General features: G+C 38.5%; 1 protein-coding gene across 4 annotated transcripts; it reads left to right on the forward strand.

Moving 5' to 3' along the window:
• Positions 1-6,992: 6,992 nt before the first annotated feature.
• Positions 6,993-9,593, forward strand: LOC148855027 (uncharacterized). Of its 4 annotated transcripts, XM_088984731.1 has the most exons (4): positions 6,998-7,399; positions 7,537-7,612; positions 8,299-9,195; positions 9,281-9,593. In XM_088984731.1, the coding sequence occupies exons 1-4, from the start codon at positions 7,361-7,363 to the stop codon at positions 9,385-9,387; spliced, it is 1,119 nt and encodes a 372-aa protein (XP_088840857.1). In that variant the 5' UTR covers positions 6,998-7,360; the 3' UTR covers positions 9,388-9,593. The 4 variants fall into 4 exon arrangements, with proteins under 4 accessions (XP_088840854.1, XP_088840857.1, XP_088840855.1 ...); XM_088984728.1 differs by having other exon boundaries at positions 6,993-7,399; positions 8,299-9,593; XM_088984729.1 differs by lacking the exons at positions 6,998-7,399; positions 7,537-7,612 and adding an exon at positions 7,790-8,209 and having other exon boundaries at positions 8,299-9,593.
• The last annotated feature ends 7,019 nt before the right edge of the window (positions 9,594-16,612 follow it).

Here is a 16,612-nt window from a genome sequence, read left to right on the forward strand (position 1 = left end):
ATTTTTTTTTTTAAATGTTTACTGGAGGGTAGTGGGGGACATTGTAATAAGACCCTTTCTGAGTTATCGTATGGCCACATTGAAAAGTGAAGAAACAGAACCATTTTCTAGTAAAATACTTTAAACTCACCACAGCATTGTTTCTTACCAAAAGGGATTTTGGCAGATGTGCTTCTTAAATGCAGAATCGGGTTGTGTGGACGTGCAGCATTGGGTTGTGTACTTGTGTTTGGGTGGGGACACAGCATCCTTAATTATGGCCCACCTCTTCCAATAAACAATCAGAGCACCACCACAAAAGAGGGCCCTACAATTTCCAAGTTATGGGTCCTACACTGGTTGTGGATCTTGTGTTCTCAAGATGCATTGCTCTTTGGCACTTGGATGATGGATCCGAATCCGAATAAAAACCCCCAAAAAACATCTTCTGAGAGTCAAGTAGTCAACTATTAATTTAGATTTTGTCTCTAACCACCAGTCACCAGACAAACACCCTTCCTCGCGATATAACACAACACCTGTGTGTGTTTTCCGACGGGTACAGACTGTCCGGTTGGGGAGGCTGTAGCCCGTAGGTGGTAGACCTCAGCTCAAACAAAGGCTGTGAGCGCAGCCAACCAAAAGCCAAGAACGGACACTCGGCGTCTACATCGTGGCATTTCTGTTAATACCGCGAGCAGATGAGATTCATAATTCATTCTTGCTGTGGAAGCCACTGTCATCTCATCTGTATGCGCTCAGAGGAGCTTTGGGAGAGAGAGAGAGAAAGGAGGTTTTGAGTGTTTCCGACCGAGTGCAGAGTGTTGCAGGTGGCAGTAATGATGGATTCACACACAAACACCTTAACACCGTATCTTTGCGTGCTGCCCCAAAATTAAAAAAAAAAAAAACCAAATAGCCCAAAAGACGCGAAACCTATTTCCTCTCCCTCTCTCTCTCTCTCTCTCACTCTGAAGTCTAAACAGAAACAGTCTTCTTTTTTACGGATACATCTTCATGGAAAGAAGCGATAAACAAAAAAACCTATCTATAGTAATTCACAGTAAATGTTACAGTCTGCCACTTTGTATAAAACCGTCAGATTAGAATAACTGTACTCCAACAACGTCTGGTAGCTGCGTGACATGAGGGAGAGAGAGACCATCAGACCAGTCTTTTGAGAGTTGAGACCCAGATGACTGTGGTTCAGGAACTGTGAATTAAAAGCCAAAGAAAATGAGAAAAAAAAAAAAGGCTTGCTTTTTGAAAAACTGAGAGGAGAAAAGGAAATGGGGTGATAACCGATAACCCAAAACTTTTAAAAGCAGGGAAGTAGTCCTGGCAAAAATTTCATTCAATCCGCGAACCCGACCCAATCTAATCCGAAAAAACAGGGTTAGAGTCTCATATGTTAGATACCCGAATATGAAAATGACCCGAACCGAGCAAAAACTGGGTTGGGTTGGGTCATAGGTCATGGGTTAATCCGTTGACCTGATTGTCAATTCTAATTGAAATTATTTATGCATTGTTAGAAGTTTTTATTCTTTAATTTTTTCTGTTTATTCTTTACTTTTTATTGTTTATTCTTTAAATTCTTAAATGTTCAAGCTTTTTATTTTATATTTGGAATTTTAAGATTTTTTTTTTAATTTTGACATTTTTATATAATTTTTCTTTATTTTTTGAGTTTCAATTTTTTTTAGGATGATCCAAATTGATCCATGGGTCAATCCTAATCCAAACATTTAAGGTTAAGGTCTAACATTTGACAACTTAACCCGACCTAAAATCAACTTGAAGTACCTTGACCCAACCCGAACCCGACCCACCCAACCCAATTGTCAGGTTTACAGGGAAGCGATCCTACGCACTGAGTAAGCCTTGGGACCTCTGTTGTGTTAACTTCTTATTGGCTAAAATGCCCAACCTTATTTTTCCGATCCAAAGAGTGATGCAAATCATCGGAATTATTGGGGTTTCTACAGCGTGACCGCTCCCGCCTGAATATCTCTCTCTAGTCTCTACCTATTCATCTTCATTCTTCTATCTTCCAGAAAAAAAAAAAGGAGTCGCCGTGGAAGCAATTGAAAGGTCAGTCTAAGACTGAGACTCCTGAACAGACCAGACCGCCTTTCTCGTGCTCCCCCGGTAAGTAGGTGGGCCCCACGCCTCCCAAGTCACGGGGCACACACACAGAGTCACACTAGAATCCATCATCAGTTGGTTATTTCTCGTCTCATCTGGTGTTGGTATTATGATATATATATATAATATATTATTTCTTCCTCTTCAAGTCTTCATCAGTCTTCTCTCCTCACTTCTCTTTTTTCTTCTTCTTCTTTCTTCAGTCAGAAGACTCTCATCACCCGCTTTTGGCTTTTGCATCTATCGCCTTCAATGTCTCTTTTATCGTTCTTCCAACCTCATTCTAGGCTTCAGCCTTCGGGGAGTGTTTGGGTCATGCCCAGTTCTAGTAGTGTGTAGTGATGAGCATCCCAAAGCGTCACCAGTTTGCACCAAAAGTCTCAAACTGCTCACCTCTGATACGAATCCCGGCCGTTGTGTACTTGAGGCGTTCTTTGGCTCTCCTTTATAGGCCTGCTTACTATGTAGCTCTGGACCTATATAACTGGGTTTCCTTGTTTAGCTTTTGATACCAAGGCAGCGATGGAACACGTGGCTAATTTTGTGTACGTCCCTGATCATTCACGTCACTTTGGATGTTTTCCTAGGTTAAGAGTCTGGCTTAGGTTAGGTTAAAATCAAACCCCAATCCCACCATCCATCACAATCATCCGCAGCCTGAACACTAACATAGACAGTGATACTGCAATGGACCAATGGGTCTCAGACAAGATATCCCATGACCCATGTCCCATCTAGTGGCTCGAGTGAATGATTCTTGAACTATGACTTAAGGGAGAGTTGTCAAAGTGTCCCATCCTAAACCTAAAACCGAAATCAAAGACACTAATTCCCATTGTTGTTTTTAGACTCCACACTGTTAAAATTCTTGGCCAACTCCAAACCATGTCCCGGGATACACATGATCAGATTCAGCACCACACATCTAGGCTATAGAAAAGTGGGTCAGTCCAGTCCAGGTGGGTCCCTCGTCTCTCTGCCCAAGTGGGTTCCCTTTCCCTCTCACCCTCTCATCAGTGTTTTAGATGTGTATGTGGTCTAATCTAATATTGCCATTAACATCAACTGGGGGGGGGGGGGGTGACTGTGTGGTCTAATCTAATATTGCCATTAACATCAACCGGGGTGGATCCTCTGATCCTCTCTCTCTCATGCCTTGTTATTGGTTGTATTAATAGTACGCTTAACATCTTTTCTTTCCATTTTAGAGGGTAACAACAAGAAGGCAAAAAGAAAAACAGAAAGTTGTACATGGCTTCAACCATAAAGCGACAACCTAAGCCTTGATGCTTGTGCCTTGTTTTTCTTCCTGTCGCTTTTATGCTTTGGATTTCTAAACAACTGAATGAAATGCTAATATGTATTCTTTTAAATTAATGGTTGAAATGCTCTCTTAATTCCTTAATAAATGCAGCTTAAAGAACAGTTTGGGTTTTCAATTATAATTGAACAGTGAGGCTTCACCGCATCTAGCACCCAAGATATAACGAGAGGTGGTTTTCTACCGAATGCACTGCCTAAAGCTGATATCATAAACTAAAAGGTGTGCATAGTTTTAAATGCCAAGGCCTTTCACAGTGTTTTTGGAAACTGGAGTTGACTGCGTGGTCGGACCAGCTTTAATTGGAACTGAGATTTTACCGACCTGGTTCACCTATCCAATGGAATCTTTTTGAGAACCAAATAGAACCAACAAACCGGACATTTTGACCAAGGAATTCACACCAAATTCCCAGTCTGGTGTTTTGTTTTGATGCTAAATTAATTTTCTACTGTCCAACTGCTTTGAAGTTGAACTAAATCAATTCCGTCAAAAGCATTAGCTTTCAATGCAAAGCGCCTTAAATGGTTTGCCAGGTGGTGCAAAACAATTGGGTAATTTGTATCATCTTTCGTTTATCTAGAGTTAATTTGCTTTTGTCAATTGATCTTATTCTTATGGTTTGATTCGTTTCTTACCAAAGTAAAAGCAAAAAGTACTTTTTCTTTTTTATTGTAAAAGATACAAAACCCATCAAGCAAATTTATGTATAAACCATGAGAAAGGACAAGAAAAGATCAGAGGGAGGAGCAGAGGACAATTTTCCTCATTATTTTTTTTTTGAATACACAATGGATAACTGGTTGTTTTCCATTACAAAGCAAGTATCGGAAATTTGGTTTCCAAAAGAGCCAACCCCAGTTGTTGTTTCCAATGGAAGGGGCATACTGCATACTCAAAAAGCAACGCTAATGTACAGCCCCACCTTTGTCACCACGTTGAACAACAAGATGGCTGGAAATCATATTGAGGAGTAGTAACTTTTCAGTGAAAAGTTGAAATCATGCAAAAAGAAACCATTGGTTATAAAAATGGAATGAAAATAAGAAAATCAACTTTGTCAATTTTTGTGTATTGAACATTTGAACCATAGGCATGCATCATCTTTCCAACAAGACTATGGCAAGATGCTAGCTCTACCATTGAAACTTGGCTCCAAAACTAGTTTCTTTTCTGTTGATTTTTGTTGTTTTGGTAAAGGTTAATTCTAAGTTTCTTTTTTGATTCCTTTGTTTGGGATTTTAGAAAAGGCAAAACTTAAATTTTTTTCATGAAAAGCAAAAGAGAAAAAAGTCAAAAACATAATGTACTTCTAGATAAAGTTGAATTCGGAAACAATTCATCACAGTGACAATGCTTTTGTGAGTTTTGTAGTAAAGGGTGTAACCTTGGGGTTTGGGTGGGGGGGTTCAACAGTGGAGTCTAATTGGGTATTTTGCATGTAGTTTTTAAGAAATTCCACCTGGCAATTCTTCTTTTCTCCTTTTTTTTTTTTTTGTAAATTCATACATCTGGAAGCTTTTCATTATGAAGTAATGAACCAAACAATGTGATCTTTTTTTTTGGGTGGGGACTCTCTGCAATGTAACTAGGGCTGGGCTACATCTAACCACCAAAATTAGCATGGGAAGGCCCTATATAGTAGAGCTTGATGGGTCCTTATCTGTTCTTGTTTTCCTTTTCCCCTTTCTTAAAAAAAAGGTATATTAACTCTCAATTCCATTAACTTTTGCTACCTTGTGACACTTCTCTAATGAAATCACTTCTAAGCGACCTGATTTCCCCAAGATGAGTTCACATTGGTCCAGATTACTTCAACCAATCAGATTAAAATGTGGACAGGCCACGTCTCCTCTACCCTTCTGCCTCAAAGCTCTTTCTAGCTGAGAGCTTTTGTTTTTTTTTTTTTTGGTGGGTTAATAGAGAAAGAGGGTTTCAGCATTTCTAATGACTGAGCTACTAACATTTCTAATCCATGCTCTGAAGTAGTTAATTCTTTACATATGTAGGAAAAAGAAAAACTGGAAATGAGGGAAAAGTTAATAACAGCTGGTTTGTAGGAATGGAGGAGGAGAAAGTATGAAACATTATAGGGGACATGTAAATGCCTCCGAATTAGGAGAATTTGAATGAGAAATAATCATTGAACCGCAAACAAAATGGCAAAACGAGAATTAGATGATGATGATGAAAGAGAAAATATATCTTTTTTTTTTAAGAAAGAGAAAATATGTCGTAACTGGAACCATTATGATGCCATATGATATAATTATAAGAAACATAAATGAATTTCAAATTATTTGGTGTAGTGACAAAATCTCTGGATGACATGCATATTAGAACATAAGTTCGAGTTTGAGAGTGGACATATTGCGTGATATAGACCAACCTTAAGTAATGGACTTTTATTTATTTATTTTTACGTAATTGGGTTTTTTAAGTTCTAAATAAGACCTTTCTTATATATGCCATTAATCTTTGATCTTTTATTTATTGATTAAGAGTTACTTTTTAAGCTAGTCCTTTGATTTTTTTTTTTTTCTGAATTACACCTGAAAAATGAGGACATAGGATTATATCGACCAAGATCAATGAAAGCCCAACAAGAAGCTGATCAACCTCTAACAAATGTCCAATGCACTACTAGACTGAAACTGAAGCAAAAGCAGGGGAGATTGGGCAGATAGAGTATATTGCATTTTTTCATCAATGAGCTACGTACAATGTTGACCTGTCTCTACTCAAATCTCGAAGGTAAGAGAGAAGGGTCTTGTTGCAAAGGGGGCAAGGAGGCAAGGGGTCGTCAGGTTTGCAGATTTAACTTCAAATTGGTCGAGACTGACTCGGGTTATCAAAGAAACAATTGAAATGACCAAACTGTGCAAGGTCCAAGCTCAAAAATGGTGTTACTCGATCCAAATTATACTCTACAAGTTCTGAATCTGAATTAATGGTTTAAACTTAATGTTTTGTTTGTTTGGAATAAAGACTATTTCATATATTGTTGTGTTGGCACTACGGTCTATTTCCAAAACAATAGTCTCCCGAGTCACAGTTGGTACTCAGGCCGGCCTGGCCTGGTCCAGTTGGTACGATATGGTTCCGATTCATGCGGTCTGATTCGGTGTTAGAAGAGAAGAAAGATGGGAAGAGCAAACCTTGAGCTGTGTTTGGTTTGAAGGAAAAATGTAGGGAAAGGAAGTGAAAGGCAGGAAAATTATACAAGATTTGTAAATATTTTCTTACATTTTCCTTCATTTCCTTAATTTTTCCTTTAAACCAAACATAGCCTGACTGAGAGACTGAGAAGCGAGACTGTCAAGTTTGAGGAGTAGAGGTGAATGAATACTTGAATGATAGAAAAATGAAGAAGGGTTACGTTGGAGTTGCAGGGTTGCAGCTTTGAAAAGATATCGAGTCTCGCGAGAAAATGGGGTACATGTGACAATGGGGCAGGGATAGAAGTAAGACTGTCAAGTCACTATTCTTTCTTTATTATTTAATTATTATTTATTCAGTATTTAACGTCAAATCACATCATTTCAGACACCTCCCTACCCCACCTACATCTCTCAACCCCATCCTCTCTAACGTTTCTTTCTCCTCACTTTCAACCCTTTTTTTTTTCCTGTAAATTACCTTCCCCTCTTCTGCTTGCCCGTTTCTGTTTGTTTCTGAGTTTTTTCTTTTTTCTGTTTTTGGTGTTAGTTGTATTATTCTTTATTTTAATCTCTTTCTTTTTTAACTCTTTAAACCCATGTGGGTTTGTTGCTGCTGAGAACAGCGCAAGGGAAGAAAAATCTGTTGAAGAAACTCCTCATGCGCCCCTTTTTACCGCTACCACATTAGTTTTTTTTTCTTCTTTTCTCTTTTTGTGCAGAGAGATCTTTCATTCCAAACGGCACTGAAGAAATGACTAAAGATGAAGACTTTAAGCTCCTCAAGATCCAGGTCTCTCTCTCTTTCTCTCTCATACTGAACACTCTTTCTTTGGGCTTTTTTTTTAATCTAAATGACAAAGGTTATCTGTGGTCTTTTCTCACAAAAAAATTCTCTTTGTTGGGTTTGTTTCTCTCGATCTCCTACAGACTTGTGTTCTCAAAGTAAACATACATTGCGATGGATGCAAGCAGAAAGTGAAGAAACTCCTTCAGAGAATCGAAGGTACTCACTTTCTCATTGTTGTAAGATTTGAATCTTTGTTTTTGTTGTCATATTAGTGGGTTTTACCGGAAACTGTGAATGCTGCTATTGGTTGTTCCTTGTTCCTTTCTTTTGCTACCGAGGAAAGGAATTTTTTAAAGCTCTGAAAGCTAGTACCAGTTATTCCCTTCTTAGCTATGGAGGAGGCTAATTCTGTATCTTTATATGCGCATTGGGTGGTAATAGATTAATCGTTACTCAATGTTGAATGAGAATGGCAAGGACTTGACTAAAGCTCTGAAAGCTAGTGTCGGTTGTTCCCTTTTTAGCTATGGAGACTAGGATCTGTATATGTTCAGTGAGGGTCACAGAGAGAGAGAGGGAGGCTCTGTAGATCCTTTCCCCCAGTTATTCTGATATGATTACTATAAGATAGTGGAAGCCTATTCATTATAGATTGGTTTTAGCTTAAGAAGTGGGAGGTTCTGGAGATTTATACCATAGTGGCGACTATTTTCTCTAAAATCATGAAAAGCATCCGTTGTAGATTGCTCTGTTGTGAAGCTAGAGAGCAGGGGTTTTTTCTTCTCCTGAAAGCTTCTGGAGGGGAGAACAGTAGTAATTCTTTAATCTTCTGTTTCACTGTTTATCTACTTTGTCGGTATAAATTTGTTTACTATTTTCTTGTGCTTTTTTTTTTCCTTCAGGTGTTTACACAGTAAACATAGATGCAGAGCAACAGAAGGTCACAGTTTCGGGCAGTGTAGATTCTGCTACTTTGATCAAGAAGTTGGTCAAATCCGGTAAACATGCAGAACTTTGGTCTGCAAAATCCAATCAAAACCAGAAACAACAGCAGCAACAATCTCATGGCGCCAAGGATAACAAAACCAACAATGACCAAAAGCAAGGTCTAATCAAGGGGCTCCAAGCCTTCAAAAACCAGCAGAAATTCCCCATATTTGGCCCCGAATATGATGAATTTGACTGCTCTGATGAAGATGAAGATGAAGATGAAGAAGATGAATTGCGGTTCATCCGAGATAAGATCGGTCATCTGGGTCTTCTCAGGCAGCAAGCAAATCAGGCAAACAATGCCAAGAAAGGAGATGGTGGTGTTCCTGTCAACAACAATGGGAAGTTGAATAATGGTGGAAATGGGAACCCTGGCAAGAAAGCTGGGGGCGGTGGGGGAGGGAACCCTACCCAGAATATGGGCATGAAAGCTGCCACTGGAATTGATCAGAAGAACATGGGAGCTACAAAGGTGAACAATGTCCATCTAGGCGGAGGAAATGCCACTGCTGGTAAGGCAAATGACATCAATACAATGTTGAATCTATCAGGATTTCATGGCCAAGGTGCAGGTATTGGTGGCCTTGGAGGCAATGGATTGGGGATTCAAGCCCAGGCAAACAATGGGCTTCAAGGGTCTTCTGCAGGGTTCCCAGGTATTGGCGGCGGGTTTGCTACAGGTGGGCAGCATCTGTCACCCATGATGATGGCTAATATGCAAGGATACCAACAATTCCAAAATCCCTCTTCTGTGGTGAACATGAACATGCAGAACAGACATAATATCAACAATATGATGATGAATGAAAGTAGGTACATGCAACCCCAGATGATGTATCATAGATCTCCCATCATCCCTCCTAACACTGGTTATTATTATAATTATGACTACAGGCATGCCCCACACCCTGGCTTTTATCCTGAAAACAGGGGTGATCACTCAGCAGCATATACGTTCAATGATGAATACGCTAACAGCTGTGCAGTTATGTAAAGATTAAAAAAAAGAACAGGTTTATGGGCAAGAAGTAGAGACAGGGCGAGGTTTATCTGTTTTACTTGAATTATTATTAGCTTTTGTAATGTGGTGGACGTTGGCCTTGTAATGGGTGGGGTTAGATGGGATGTCTCTGTATTGCGGAGTGGTGAATCTTTCTTGGGTTTTTATGTCTAGTTATTAAAAAGGATGTTCTTATTTCCTTCTAAACTTTTGCTGGTTTGTCTGTGTCTTCTCCTCTGTTTCTGGATTCTGTTTGTTGGCGTGTATCTGTGTGTGTGGACTATGGTGAAGTGGTGAAGTGAAGTGGATATAGACTAATGGCACTAAAAATAATGATTAAGTGGAGATTAATCAACACATGGGTTCTTCAGAGTTCAGAGTATGAGTCAACTTGTGGCTCCTTTTTCTACTGACAGAAGACAAGGTCATTGCCTACTTTAGTTGTACCAACAGACATGACTCGGAGTAGAAAGTAGAAAGAACTTGGGTGACATTTGCATGTTACACTTGTATTAAAAAATAGTACACTGGATTAGGTGGATGTCCACGTGTCTTTCACGTGCACAATGTTTTAGATGTCATCAACAATCACCCTGTCACCCACTCTCTGTTTTTTACTTTATTTTTGTATTTTTTGTCCAAGTTCAAAGTTCAAACTTTTGGTCGCTTGCATGGTTCCTAGTTTCTACATGCTTGGTTTCTGCCCTTGGGAGGTGGACACACTCAAGGCCAAACGTACTGAAAAATTGGCTGTGTTGAGCCCACAGTCCGGTGGCTGTTTGAGTTTTAATACCCAGTATGAGCAGGGCTTAATAATATATTTAGATTCAACAGTCTTGGTCCAGACAATGGATGTCTTACCAATGGTCTGAAACTGTCAACTCCTATGTCGAAGTTGCATCTCTGATTCAAATTTCAAATGCATGGTTTGAGCCTCGAATTAAATTATTATGTACTTTTGAGAGCCAAACTCTGGCACATAGACTGGCAGATGCTTGGGCCATTTAATCTCTAATTCTATATGATAACCAAATTTTTTAATTAATGCCGTCTAACCAAGATTATTATTTAGCCTGACAGAATTTTTTGTTAGATGAACCTGAGTATGATTCAGATTCATATATTTATTGGTTGGGACCCCCGCTATGGGCTTTGGTAAATTAAAATATGAAATTGATGGAGCCCTATGGCATTTAATTTTTTTTCATCTTCATCTCTGGAGAATACGACATTATTTTCAGATTTGAACATTTGATTAATCTAAAAAACTGAATTAACCAAATTTCATCGTGGTTCGATTATTTTCTTGATTCCTCAATTTGGTTTCAGACTCGGTTCAGTTTTTCTTATTAGAGTTTAATTCAACTTCGATTTATTCGATTTGATTTTTTTACTCAATAAGCTGGATGCTCATCCCTATTAAAAAAATGAGCTCCTAATTAAGAATTTATAAGCCCTTAGGCCTGCCTCATGAGAAATTAAAGAAAAGTAAAACGTCACTCTCTTCAGCCTCAACAGTAAACATGGGTGACCGACATGCTCTTTAAAATAACAGTGAAAGACAGCATATATTCGTGGTGTGATGCCGAATTTTACAGCGAATCCCAACTCAGTGGGTCACGTGATCCAATCACGATTTTTTATATTTTAGTATGGATCGTTGTATGAGTTCATGATGCTACCCAAAAGAATTTATTTAGAAACCTAAACGCAACAATCTCGATTGACTAATACTTCTTTTTGGTTGAAATTTAATCAATATTCGAACTTCAGAACTTACAAGCATGGTTTTCAAAACCGGACCGGACTGGTGACCGGTTCCGTTTTTCCCCAAAACCAGATTTTTGCCAAAAAAACATTGATTTGGTCAACAAACCACACTGACCCAGGCGGTTGAACCATTCTAATTGTTCGAACCGGTCAAACCATTCAACAGTTTTGACCTTTTTTATATTTTATTTGTGTCAGAATGGTCCAACCGATCGGTTCAAGTGGTTGGACCGTTTGACCCTGGAACTGGACCCCTGACCAGTTCGTTGTCCGGGTCAGTTTTAAAAACCTTGCTCAGAAGTGTAACACAAGCGAAATGAAACAAATTGAATTTGTTTATGAAGGTTCGGTTTGTAAGGATCACACATCATGTCTCCCTGTTTACAATTAACAAGTAGCTAAACCTTGTTCCTGCAAGTTCTGTAATGGGTAGTGTTACCTAGACTACCCAGAGCAATCTCATTTTCCACGAAACCCTAATAAGTGCATGGTTCTAAACTCCTACCTAGACTGAATAAAAAACTAATTGTTTTCCTTCCTTCTCTTTTTTTTTATAAGTCAATTACCAAATTCAAAAAACCTTCTTTTGTGTTTATGTGTGTGTGAATCAGGACTCAAAACCAATATTTTCCATCAGAATGTTCCAAAGATCTTGTTTATTTATGGTCACCTAATGGGTTCAAATCAGTGGGTTCAGGCCAGCTATACTGATCAGTAAAATCAGTAAAACTTGTACTGATGCTGTCAGTATTTATGTAAGGTCTTGTTATAATCCTACAACTATGGTAACAGGAAGATATTTTAGTAACTTCAATTCTGAATGGATTGGATAGATAATCGATTCAAACATGTATGAACCACACTCCCTAGAGTCTAACAAACATAATCTAGATATGTAATGAATAAAAGGAAACCAACGTCCAAATAATTATAAAGATTGAAAAAATAAAGACATCGAGAACAAGAAGCAGGGCAGGCTAGAAAAGAAGATTGAATTGAATTTGAGCTCAATAGTTTTAAAATGAACGAGGCTAAGTAAACTTGGAGCTTAGTACCTTTTTGGAATGATTTCAATTTGTTTCTGGATACTGCATTTTATAGATACTGAGATGTTTTCTCTATGACCCTTTTCAAGGGTCTAAAGATTAGCCCTCCTAGTCCTCATTTTGTATGCTATAGGTCCTCAAACAGGTCAGTTCCTTTGCAGTTGACTTTTTACGGTTCTGAATCCTCTCAACTATTCATTTTGTAGAGGATAAAAACTATAAATGCCTTTCTGAATCACCTATACTATAAAAAAGAGAAACCACATTCCTGGAAGCTTTACAACTTTTCTAGTTTTATCACATTAGTTTACCCCTGGTGTAAAATATTAAAGAGTTACACAGAAGGATTTAACTACTTCATATTGAGAGATGACTAAGCTATATATATATAGATAGATAGATAAATAGATAGATAGATAGATAGATAGATAGATAGATAGATAGTTTAAAAAAGGGATTTTTTAAACTTCGATTTATAATAAATTTTCATTTACTATGGGATTCTTTTCCTCTTGCTACAAATACTACCCAGATAGGGAAGAGGGGAGGGTAACCCATCCCTGAATTCTCAACCCTGATGAAGGAAAGATTTGATCCCAAGTATTCACTACAACCAGCAGGAGACTCTAGCATGGTTAAACAAAGTCATCTCTAGTCCTCTGGTTCTGTCTAGCTCCTCCTCAGTTAGACCCATAATCCATTTAGAGAATGGCAGCTTGGCACTCCATACGGCAACTTTGGTCCAGTGTCAACAATACCCAGAGGTCAGAATAGTTCCCAACTGCCAGAGGAAACGTTAAGAGTTCCTCCAGTGAACACAATGACCACATCCCAAGATATATAATATGGTGGGTATACAGGTGTAGAGATACAGCAAAGGAACCTTAGTTGCTTTTTATATGTTTTTCATATGCAGTCCCATCTTTATTTTATATTTTTAGGCTTTTGTTAGGCCACTGTTTTGTTATTTTACTCTCTTATAGTCGACAGGGTATTTTGGTCTTTGTAACTTCTTTTATTGAAACATATAAAAGGCAATGAGGTAGGTAGCAGAAACATTACATTCTGCTCTCTCTCTTCTCCTATTTCTCTTATTTTTCTCCTTTCCTCTGCTTTTTCTGGACAGATCTCACACTAAACCTAAGACTGCTACAGCAGCTATTCCAAGTTGGTATCAGAGCAGGTTTAAATTTAGGTTGGGATCTCATGTATGCTTAACCCAGCTGGCTACATGAGACTCTGTTAGAGCTGGAGTTTCAAACCTTTTCTGCTTGATTCTTGGAGGTGTGGAGATCGATGCACTATTCAAGTTTTTTTTCTTTTTTTTTTTTCTGGACTCTGGGTTTTGCCCAGTGACCAGGAAGGATCAGAGATGCTACTTCGATTGAGGTTTAGGGATTAAACCTCAGATTGAAAGTGGCGCTCAGTGCTTTTTGGGTTGTTTTTTGTTTCTTCTAGCAATCGACAGCAGGAGGAAGGCCTCTAGAAGTCTCTGGAAGGAGTTGCTGGAGTATAATTATCTTCTCCATGTTCTTTCTAGGGTTTTTCCTTTGAGGAACAACCAGTTTTTTTATTGACTGTGAACTGTGGACAGCTTGGTTGCTGTACAACCATTTTAAGATCTTTTTTTATATCCAAAAGATGTTGGGCTGTGTGGTATCTTGCTTGGTTCAGCATGGAGAATGTTGGGAATGAGTTTACCATTGGGGAAAGACTTGTAGGGGTTGGTAGTGTGACAGACAACTTCCAGATTACTAAAATTAAATTTGATGGACCAAACTATCTTGAGTGAGCTCAATCAGCTGGCTATTGGAGGAAGAAAGAAAGGAGCCATGATGGCTATTGGAGGAAGAAAGAAAGGAGCCATGATGGCTATTGGAGGAAGAAAGAAAGGAGAAAAAGAGAAATAGGAGAAAAGAGAGAGCAGAATGTAATGTTTCAGATGCCCCCTCATTGCCTTTTATATGTTTCAATAAAAGTTACAAAGACCAAAATACCCCTGTCAACTATAAGAGAGTAAAAATAACAAAACAGTGGCCTAACAACAGCCTAAAGACAATAAAATAAAAATGGGACTGCATATAAAAAACGTATGAAAATCAACTAAGGTTCCTTTTCTTCTCTACATTATTTTGGTACTCATGAACAGCCCAGGCCAGTTCCAATTTCCTCTGAGATGCTAGGTTCAGGTACTGCGACTTCACCTACACCTCTTTCTCCTTATCACCACCATGCTTTTGCTTCATGGCTGCCAAGGCTGATTCTATTTGGGAATTTTGTAGCATAGCTTTCCTTCTCCTCTCCTCATTATGCACTAGAGAATAGGCTTGGGACCAGTGTTTTAAAAGGCATGGGTACGCCTACAGGCACGCAAAGGCGCTCCCAAAACACCTTAAGGTGTTGCCAGAGGTGCTGACAGCTCTGAGGCGTACGCCTCAGGTGCAAGAGGCATATGCCTAACACCTTAAGGCGTTGCCAGAGGTGCTGACAGCTCTGAGGCGTACGCCTCAGGTGCAAGAGGCATATGCCTAGGGGTGCTCACGGTTCAAGTAACCGAACCGTGGACTTTTTTGTGAACCGAACCAGTAGTACCGGTTTTTGGAAAACCAGTAATCGGAACCGAACCGAAACCAATCAGTTAACTGACGGTTCGGTTCGTCTGTTTTTTCAGTTTTTTTGACTCTATAATATTTATTATATAAATATATAATAAAAAATTATAAATATATATATAATATTATATTTTAAATAATAAATAATATATAATATATTATAAATATATCTTTATATATATTGTGTATTTATTAATTTATAATATATAAAATATATAATATATATAATATACATAAATATATAGAAAATATATAGAAAAACATGTATACTGGTTGGTTCGGTTAACCGTTGGCTTTTTAAATTGGTTAACCAAAACCGAACCGGTACCTTCAGTTTTTTAAAAACACCAAACCGGTCGGTTCAGTTTCGGTCGGTTTTTTCGTTTTTTTTTGCACACCCCTATGTACGCCTCTTGCGCTTTTTTCATGAGGCGTGCTAGAGGCATACGCCTTATGTGCCTCATGCACATCTGATATAAAAAGACAAAAAAAAAAAGAAAAAAGAAAAAAAAAAGGAAAGGAGAGGAAAGGAAAAGAAAGGGAAGGGAAAGAAAAAGAAAGAGAAGAAAAAAAGAGAAAAAGAAAGGAAAGGGAAGGGAAGAGAAGATAAGGGGAAAGAAAGTGGTTTGCCCCCTACCCTTTCGGCTGGGGGGCTTCGCCCCCTAAACCCCCCCGCCCCCTTTTCGATGCAACCCAATTTGTTTTTTTCCCTTTCAACTAATGTTATGCATCTTTATTTTTCTTAATATAAAAGATTTTTATTAAAAATAAAGAAAAAAAAATGAGATCCCCCCTTCCTCTTCATCCTCCTAACTCCCCTCCTCTTAAGGAGGCTTGTGCTCGGGAGGCTTACACCTCACGCCTATAGGTAGTGGAACGCCTCACTTCACGCCTCCATATTTTAAAACATTGCTTGGGACAAAGTAACACTTTCCCTAGTGAGAAGTTGCTGTAATACAATATCATATTCAGAATTCAGCCTCACTAGGAATTCAAAAACCCTATTTCTTTCCACCAACTTGTTATAAATTGGTGCATCCTTCTGACTCTCCCATTCAATTGTCTCTAAGTGATCAGTTTCATGCCATGGGGACTTTAGGGTTGAGAAATAAATTGACACAGGTTTCTCCTCCTGTTGTCATTTGAATTTTCAGCTCATAAGCCCAAGCTACATCAATGGGCTGAGAATAAGTTTCATTCATGTTATCCCAAATGTCCTTAGCTGTCTTTTCCCAAAGATAATTTATACTGATATGAGGCTGCATTGAATTGCAGAGACGTGGCACAATTAGGTAATTTTCTTGAACCCATTTACCATGTAAGGGATCTTCCTTGGCTGGCTTCTTGGTAGGTAATTCCTGCTGAAAGATTTTATAAGCTTAATTTCACCTCTCAAAAGTGAAAAAGAGTGAAAACTACAGGAAAGTGTAGAATGAACAGTGAAAGTTCACTGAAGGGTTTTAGAATGAGATATTAATGCCCCTCCTGTAATGCAACTCTTTTCTTTTGTTTTTTCTAATAAAATCAGTAATAAAGCTCACGTGATTGTCACTCCACCCCACTGCCCTGAGCTTCAAGGAACAAAAAGACGAGATATTCCAATCCTTGAGAACTAGTGAAAACCAACCGGTGCAGCCATTTTTTACTACCTGAGCACATTCCAAGCAAAAACACACACCCTACCAGTTTATAATGACAAAAAGAAACAAGTCTAAGTTTATCTCTAAAAATGTATTTTTCCACTAAGAATTAGGGATGTGCCTCCTGTGAAATTTGGATCTGCCCAAATCACCCCAAA

This window comes from Nelumbo lutea, chromosome 4, assembly GCF_056320005.1.
Source record: "Nelumbo lutea isolate HS-2025 chromosome 4, American lotus-T2T, whole genome shotgun sequence".
Classification (NCBI taxonomy): Eukaryota; Viridiplantae; Streptophyta; class Magnoliopsida; order Proteales; family Nelumbonaceae; genus Nelumbo; species Nelumbo lutea.